General features: G+C 32.8%; 1 protein-coding gene and 1 pseudogene across 1 annotated transcript; one reads left to right on the plus strand and one right to left on the minus strand.

Annotated features, from left to right (window-relative positions):
* Nucleotides 1-302: 302 nt before the first annotated feature.
* Nucleotides 303-2694, plus strand: LOC121173746 (non-specific lipid transfer protein GPI-anchored 14). The gene is made up of 2 exons (XM_041010593.1): nucleotides 303-592; nucleotides 1934-2694. Exons 1-2 carry the CDS (start codon nucleotides 454-456, stop codon nucleotides 2071-2073), a joined length of 279 nt encoding a protein of 92 aa, XP_040866527.1. The 5' UTR covers nucleotides 303-453; the 3' UTR covers nucleotides 2074-2694.
* Nucleotides 2695-5216: 2522 nt separating this feature from the next.
* On the minus strand, nucleotides 5217-9053 carry LOC106796548 (receptor-like protein EIX1; annotated as a pseudogene).
* Between the last annotated feature and the right edge of the window lie 634 nt (nucleotides 9054-9687).

Raw genomic sequence — 9687 nt, forward strand, 5'->3', positions numbered from 1 at the left:
AATTAACTATTTATTAAGGATAAAAACATATTTAATTTCATTTTGTGTTTGATAGTGTTTTGGTCTATTAGTGTTATGTTTTTTTTTTTATATTTTTTATAGTTATTTCTTTTCAAATTTGATGACAACATTGTCATTGGGTCTTTCTACCCTTCACACCAGCAAATTGGACACTAAAGAGACTCGGTCAGAAACAAATAACTACTAGGGGTATAATAACACGAGAGAATTTAACACTTTTGGAATAGGAAAATGTACTTTTTTTTAAGAAAATAAAATTATGTTTTTAATCCATGATTTATATTCGACTTTTTATTTGATCTTTTGACAATTTTTTTCTTCAACGAAAATCTCTAATATTTGAAATCTTTTGCTTTAAATCTCTATCATTAGTTAAATAATAATGTATCGGTTAAATATTCGGTAGATTGTTGCAGTGGTCTCACACAAGCCATGAAGACCAACAAGAAGTGTGTCTGCCTTATTCTCAAAGACAGGGATGATCCTGACCTTGGCTTGAAGATTAACATGACAATTGCTGTTGGTCTCCCTTCTCTTTGCAAAACTCCTGATAATCTCTCACAGTGCTCTGGTATGTTCAATTTCAAATTAAGTCTTCCTTTTTTCTTGAAGAACACTACACTACAGTGTTATGTTTCCATTTCCTATGCAATGAGTCTTGTTAGTGGCCATATAACAACTAATGTTTTTATCTTTCATTGTCTGATGATAACATGTTTTTAATAGGAAAAAAAAAAGAGTCTTTATTTCTATTTTCAAAAACTATTTTTAGTTTTCAAGATACAACTAAACAAGGTTCTTGATAGCAGACCAGCAAGGAACCACAACAGACCCACTCACCTCAGGGATTAGGTTTAGCCGCGACAGCATTAGTGCACTGCAGTTAGTTAGGGGACAGAGATAGTGCTTTTCCCAAATTCTGTTATCCTCAAATTCTGTTATAACAGAGTTTGTTATTATCTGCTAGAAAACAATAAGCAGTGTAAGCCTATAAATGTCAAGAGAAAAGGAATGAAAAAGCACAGAACAGAATTTGAATTTGCTTATCTTCTCTTTATTTCCTTCGTTTTGCTCTTAGCAGATAGCCTCTGCTATCAGTTCTTCAGACTGTTTGGCGGAGAATGATGTGAGACACAGAATGTGAAATTGAGAGGGAACTTGAATAAGATTAAAACAGAAGAAGCTGAGAAAACAATTTCCCGTTGTTTTTGTTTTTTTGGATTTTAGAGGATTCTCCAAACTTATATATTTTGGATAAGAAATTGATTACTAAGTTGTCTAAAATTATTTTATAAAACAGTTTCTTAACTGGGAATACTCAGGCCCTAAATCTTCCAATTTTAGTAAAACTTCGTACCCCATTGTCCGGAGGCTCTTCGCTATGCGAAGGTATGGGGGAGGGATGTTGTACGCAGCCTTACCCTTGCATATGCAAAGAGGCTGTTTCCGGATTCGAACCCATGACCAACAAGTCACCAAGATATTTCTAAAAAGATCAGAATATTTGTGGTCTAAGTTTTATCATTATCAAGCCTTTCATTTTCCATAAAGAACAAAAGAGTGTTACATTCCATTTACTATGTAATGAATGGTCAACAAGTCATGTACTTCAAACTTTTCTACTTTTCTCATTCATAACTAGACAATAACACATTTTAAAGGGGAAAAAAAGGGCATCTAAATCTGCCAATTTTACTTTGTTTGTGTATCTGTTATCTCTGAGTTTTCAACTGTGAAAGTTAAAAATATTTGAGGTTTGATTTTTTCTCAAGAAATTCTTGTTTGAAACGATTTGAACAGCACTTCTGCACTTGGATCCTAAATCACCTGAAGTACTAAATTTGAGTTTGAGTTTCAATGGTGTAGTACTAAATTTTGCATTTACTTTTAATGTGTTCTTTTGTGCATTCAGCTGAAGGAAGTTCCCAGAATGGTAGAAACCAGGGGACAGATGAAATGGCCACAGCTAAGAAGAATAGTGCGTCTTATATCGGGAAGAGATTGTTAGAAAGTTTGGTTGCAGTTGCAGGGCTTCTAATTTGGCTTTCATGAGCTTTACTCAAATACTACCTATATATTACCATTCTCATATCATGTTGAAACGTAAACCATTGATTAGTTGATAGTGTAAAAATATTTACACTCGAGTGTATTAAATCTCTGACAGACTCACAATAGATATTATTGCAAAACCTTATTGGAGATTTATTTTGGTGAGCATTATGCCTTTAATCTCATACAACTAAATGCTTGTTACACAAATCTTATTGTTCAGTCCTAAAATTCTTTTATCTCTAATAAGAAATAACGACTTGTTGTAATAGAAATTAAAATCTTATTATTTTTTTAAGTACACTTGAGGATGATTTTGGTATCCCACTTTTCAATTGCTCGGTTCGTTTCCATATTTTCAAATTTTACAAATTTGATTCATTAGTTAACTTAATTGATATCAAATTTTACATTTTGGTATCCATATTTACAAAATTAACAAACTAATTTTTTTTTCCTCGTAAAGTCTAAAACTGATAATTCGTCAAGCATGATATGGTTTCTTTAGCCAAGTACAAGATAATCTAGATTCTACTTTGTATCCTTCCAAGATAGTCTAAGAATGAATGAGTTAAGTTGAATATGGAAAAACAAATATTCATTAAGATGTTATGGTTTGATTATCCCAATAACTTTTCTCCCATGATTCAACTTGTTGAATTGAGCTTTCCTTTCTCTCTAATGTTGCATACAAAGTTGGAGGGTCAAAAGGGGCAGGCATGGTGCAAGGGTCGGTATTTGCAGGAACCTTGACCAATGATTCCATCATAAATTTCTTTACTGATCCTTCTGCTTCTCCAAACCATTGACTCAAACAAAGCTAATAAGAAGTGTGATACCTGGGCAAATAAACGAGCATTCCAATCTTGATTTTCATAAACATTGCATTTAATGAGATCTTGTCTGGTTTCAGCAACAGCTGGATTACCTTTCCAGTAAGCATAAGGCTCTCTGTTCAGCCATGGTATCCTCGTAGTGCCTTCTTTCAACCCTCCCAACAAAATATGCCATGGCTTTATATTAATCTCTGCCCTGTGCACCACACATACAATACTTTTCAACAACAACAACCACCCAATTATGAAGCAAGTGTAGAGTCTAAATCCATGGGCATTATAAGAATGATTAGGGACTTGTGTTAACTACCCCAATTAGGACAATATTCTAACTATGGTGGTTGTGAATTTTTTTTATAGGACAAAGAAATTAATGGTGCTGATGGCGTCAACAAATTCCAATCAGGGGAAGAAGAGGAAGATAAGGAACAGTGCAGTCCAGTATCTGTTTTAGACCCACCCTTCGATGACGATGATGATGGGCATGATGATGACCATGAAGGGGATGGTTTTGATTTGGACTGTAGCTATCCCAATGTACAAAGTATGTCATTGTTTAAAAATATTTTATTTTATTTTGTAGCATTTTATGTTGTGTGGTCGTCTTCCATCAACATGCCATCGTACACGCTTCTTCAAAGTTGATTGTCTGTTACAAAATACCATAAGCTGAGATGTTTTGTGCTAATGCCACCTATCTTTGGTGGGTTCCATTGGAAGATTGCAATAGCTCATCATCCAACATGCATTTCGCATTCAATGTGAAATTGGACTACTCTTTGTTCAGAGCTATAAATTTCAACATGACCCACAAATTATGTTCATTCTCATTCTTGGCGCTGTTAGTCTAGTGTGAAAACCGACAAATTCAGTTTCCTGTTATATATGGCACTCTATATAAAAAGGAAATCAAAAAAAGTAGAATTTGATTATGGCTAATTTCACCCATTATATTTATTACAAGAAAACCTTTAGATACAAATTATTTTTTTTGTACTTTTAGCTTGGTCGTAAACATTAACGTTACATCACGCACACACACATAAAAGGCAAATCAAATTATTTTATATCCCTAAATTTTATGAGGAAGGATGCTATAAATATTAACAATACATCTCACACACACAAAGACATCTAAAATTATATCACTAAGTTTTATGATGTGTTACGGTTTGCTTTAAAATATGGTACAAGGTTTATCAGAGACCGGCTTACAAGTAAAAATTAAATTTGTCATAAAGGGAGTAAAATGGAAAATAATTAATTTCTTGATTAGAATTAAATTAGAATAAGCTGTGCAGATCTTATAATTTTTGTTCACTAATTCGCCCACCACATAATGTTTTAATTTTTCCAACTTTGTATAATCTAAAAAGTATAAAAATGAAGATTACGACTTTCAGCCTCCAGTTCCTTTTAATGGAAGAAGTGAGTAAATGTTGATGCGATATCGGTAGCTTTCATGGGCAGTGACCTTGTCAAAGAATGCTTGGGCCATGATCATTCAAAAATACCCTTAATTGATCTTTAGCTCAACATTTTGTATAATACGTTAATTAATTTTTTAAAATTATGATTACTATCAATTATTTAATTCTTAAAACTGTTAAAGAAAAGACATTTTGTTTATTTGTTGATATTTTTATAAGGTTAAAATATATTTTTAATCTTATAAATATTAAAATATTGAAAAGTTATCTGAATAAAATTTTAATATATTTTTCGTTCTCATAAAAATAAAATATATTATTTTTTTCTTAAAGTAAGATTTAAACATTCCAAATTATTTATTACACTTTTGATTATATGTATAATTAATGTAAAAATAATATATTTACATCGATTATATATATGTATAATCAATATAAAAATCCATAATTTAAATTTATCTGAATCTACATTCAGACCAAATAATAATAATGTATTTTAATTTTGTAAAGATAAAAAAATTTATTAAATTTTTACAAAAATGAATTCCAAAAATTTATATATTTATCAAATAAAAAATTAGCCAAGATACTTCCTGCGATTTTGTTATCACTTTTCTGTTTCAGGCTTCATATTCCGTTAGTTTTGGTTGTAATTAATACTGATCCTGGAACACTTGAATATTAATTCATTTTGACTCTTCAAAAAATTTGTTTTATAAAGATAAATTATTTAGTATTTTTTGTGTTAATTTTTAAGTAAAGTTAACATTTCAATTTGATAATCAATTTTAAAAGCTGACTTTTATTATTATATAAAGTAAAACTTGAAAAAGCAAAACGAATAATACTTAAAAAGTTACACCTATTATTTGCCCTTTTTATAGTTATGGTAATTTAGAATATTACTCCAACAATTTTGTTGGTTCTCAAGCATCATTGGTTATCTATGGATATCTCATCAAAGTTCTTGGCCTGGCCGGCTTGGAGAGTCAAGTCTTGTATGCAGCCACGAGTCACGACTTTAATTAACACGAAAGAACTAATTATTCACTTCAATGGTTAGTGACTAAAATTAAATATAAGTTTTTTTCCTATTAAACCACGTTTTCTTGAACCACTAGTCCCCCATTTTTTGGAAACAAGAATGTGATACACAGAATTGAACAACTAGTTGATCTTAACTACAAATATGCTCAATATGCAAATATGTACGTCCCAAAACAGAATTTAAATAAGACTCTCAAATTTAAAAAAAAAAAAAAAAGGAAAGAAGATAGCAATAACTACAATGCAAATTGAACAACCTGGCAATACAATGATACAACATCGGTTGTAAGCAACACTAAACAGTGATACTATACGAGGAAAAAGATTGAAGTTTGAACCACAGATGATCAAGGAAATGAAAATAGACATGCCGCCATGATCTACAAATCAGCAAAGGAGCAATCACTATCCAAAGTCCCACAACAAATCCAATTGTCGCACTAACAAAAAACCAATTCACTCCATGCCCATGACTTCCTTCATAACTATGAGTTTTCCCATTGGAGCTGCAGTTTATGGGCAGTGGTGGACCACATAGATTGTTGCCAATGAATCTGGAGGCATCAAAGGTTTGCAATTGAGTTCCTGTTGGAATTTTTCCCTTCAAATGATTATAAGACACGTCTAGCATGCTCAGAAAGCTCAAATTAGAAATGGTTGGAGGAATTTCACCAGAAATTTGATTCCTCGAAAAATCAATGGTTTGTAACGATCCCATATTATCAATACCTTCTGGAATAGGACCAATCAATTGGTTGTGGGACAAGTTCAAAAAGTTCAATCCATTTAGATCTGTGATTTCTCTAGGAATTTCTCCTAATAATTTGTTACTTGACAGATCAATACTTGTTACCAAACCCAGAATGTTTCCATACTCATCTCCTCTTCCTTTTAGCCATAGTAGCACACTAACTATACCTGATACCGAAGAGTATCGTGTATCATTTGGTGCATGAGAATAGATAAGGGGATATGTACTCCGGTTCACTAGTGTCATGGCACTCAAGTTACGGAAACAGCTGGGTATATTGCCAGACAAATTATTTTTTGCAAGGTCTAAAACCTGAAGAAGACTCATCTGACATATTTCATTTGGAATGTGACCGGAAAAACTGTTTGATCGAAGGCGGAGGATTTTCATATTTGAGAGCTTTTCTCCAACCCATGTTGGAATACATCCTGAAAGATTATTTTCTCCAAGATCCAAGGATATCAATTGGCTAGTCTTCTTCAAACTGGTAGGAAATATTCCCGAGAGCAAGTTGTTACGAATTTCTAATGACTGCAGCTCAGCCAAGGAACCCATGGATGGGGGGAAGTTCCCAACAAAATGGTTGCTTTGTAAATTCACTTCCACTAGAAATGGCCAATTAATCCAACAATCAGGTATTTCTCCTGACAGATTATTTGATGCAAGATTGAGAAATTCTAATTGCATTGGCTTGTCCTGATTGTTACATAAAAAATCTTGCATGGATTCAGAGAATGAATTGGTTGAAAGGTCTAAGTCATACACATCATTTGAAAGATAGGGTAATTTACCACATAAGTGATTTGTGCTTAGATCAACAGTTTGGATAGATATTGGATTTTTTATTGTAGTCACCAGCTCACCATGGATGTGATTATGAGAAAGGTTTAAATACAAAACCTGAGAAAGTGCTTCCCACATCTGTGTGGGAATAGAATCGAAAATCCCCGTGTTAGATAGTCCAACATATTGAAGTTTGTTTAGTGACTGAATCCACAATGGAAAGTTGGGACCTATCTACCATGATGTCACATCCAAATAGATAAGTTGAAAATTAGGAATCCAATGAGGACCTACTTTTAAAGTGAAATTGTTCCCTGATGCATCAAACTTCTTCAAACTTGTAAGATTTGCAAGATCATCTTCGTTGACAACTCCTTGAAAATTATTGCCATTAATAAGAAGCGATGACAATTTAGAGAGTGATCCAAGACTTTCAAATGGATTTCCACTGAATTTATTCATAGAGAGACGGAGATATGTTAAATCTATCTCCCTTGAGTTGCGGAGATTTCCCAAAAATGTTGGAATTGTTCCTTCAAGTTGATTACGTGATAAATCAAGTTCAACAAGAGAAGTCAAATTTCCCAAAGAATTTGGAATGGTTCCTTCAAGTTGATTAGATGACAAATGAAGTTCGACAAGAGAAGTCAAATTTCCCAAAGAAGTTGGAATGGTTCCTTCAAGTTGATTATATAACAAATGAAGTTCAACAAGAGAAGTCAAATTTCCCAGGGCATCAGAAATAGTCCCATGTAAGTTGTTGTCCATTAGGTTCAGGAACTTGAGACGATGAAGACCGTATAAGCAATCAGGTATAGAAGATGAGAATGAATTGAAAGACAAGTCAAGATTTTGAAGAAGTGTGAGGTTTCGAATACCACAAGGAATCGGACCTTGGATTTCATAATTATCTGATAATTGAAGAGAAACAAGTTTCTTCAATTTGAATATCCACTTGGGGACAAAAGAAATGGCAGGGGAATAACTAGTGAAGGAAAGATGGAGAGTTTGCAGAGATGAGAAGTTGAGCAAGGATGGTTCATTATAGTGAGGGAGTGTGCATTCTAACAAATATAGGTGGGTCAAAGAAGGAAGAGATTGGAGAGTGTGTAGCCAATCAAATGCTTTGGATAGGTTTGCATTACTCAAATCAAGATATTCAAGCTTCCACATACTTGATACCCATTCTACATTTTCAGCTAACAGAGGCTCGGAAGCATAACTTCCGAGGTCAAGATAGACCAAATTGGAGAGATTCCCAATCTGAGATGGAATCTTCCTCATGAATCCAGTATTAGAGAGGTCGAGGTGAGTCAAGGAGGTCATTGCACAAAGGAAAGAAGGAATTGCCATACCTTCTCCAAGAAATCTATTGCGGCTCAAGTCAAGATATCGAAGCTTAGAGAGATTCCCGATCTGAGAGGGTACTGTTCTGTTGGCAACATATCTCAGGTCAAGATACACCAAATTTGAGAGATTCCCAATCTGAGGAGGAATCTTCCCACGGAATCCAGTATAAGAGAGGTTGAGGTGAGTTAAGGAAGTCATTGTCCCAAGGAAAGAAGGAATTGACATACCTTCTCCAAGGAAATAATTGCCGCTCAAGTCCAAGTAATTCAAATGCTTTAAATCAGCCAAACAAGGACTTATCTCTCCACCAAAGCTCCATCTCCTATAAGCTTCCTCATCGAAGAGATTATTATAATTGTAATCATAGTTGTAATCATAGTCATACTCGAAAGCAGAAGGTGAAGTGTGGAGGTGAAGCTGAAGAAGATGGGAAGTGACGTTGTGGCAGAGGACTCCATACCAGTGGCAACAGTTGGTATGATTATGATTCCAAGACCAAAGCCTATTGGAAGGATCTATGAGATTATTCTTAAACTTCAAAAGTGTCTCACGCTCACTTGGGATGCACACACTCTCTCTGCATGGTAAGCTCAACAACCAAAGGTGGAGAAAGACAAGAATATAAATGGAGGAATTCATGATCACACAAGAATATATAGAAAACAAGTGTAGTTGTTGGTTCTGCATATAAATCATCAAACTTCTATTATTTATACTGCTGCCCTGCCTGTTTTTTTTTCTTCACTTTCATTATTTTTTACCTTTTTTATTATTGTGCCAAATACTAAAATATTCTTCCATTCTTTTTTTACGCTGGCCTCTTTAAATTATCGATTTAATTATCCAATTCTCTCGAATTAATTCTTAGAATACGAAAAAAAAATCAGTATCATATTTTATATTTTTTACAAGTTATCAACTTAAATAAGAGGAGAAACATAATTTTAATTTCTTTTTTATTTTTTAAATAATTGCAAGTGCCATATTTAAATAATCATGAGAATACTCACGTTCAATGTAATATTCTCAAAAAAAAAATCCATATGATAACTTAAACAATCTATAAAGAAATATAATTTATTCTTGTGCCAAATACTAAAACTATAAACATTTTTTATTTTAGTTTACCGTATAAAATTGCTTAAATCAATGAAATTTTTATTTTAAGAAAATATTAATGATTTTTTTTAAAACTTTAAGTAGTTTACATCAAAGGTAATTAAATTTGGCTTAATTAGTCTTCAAATTTTAACTATTATTCAAATCAATCCTTTTGTTAAACCTTTACGTGTTAAGTAAACAACAAAAAGTCTTGCCTTATAAAATTCAAACATTCTATTACATACGGTTTGAACCCATAATTAATTTTAAACGATCAAATTTTAATTATTCAAAATAAAAGAAATGAAAACAAACT

Source organism: Glycine max, chromosome 16, assembly GCF_000004515.6.
Source record: "Glycine max cultivar Williams 82 chromosome 16, Glycine_max_v4.0, whole genome shotgun sequence".
In the NCBI taxonomy this organism is placed as follows: domain Eukaryota; kingdom Viridiplantae; phylum Streptophyta; class Magnoliopsida; order Fabales; family Fabaceae; genus Glycine; species Glycine max.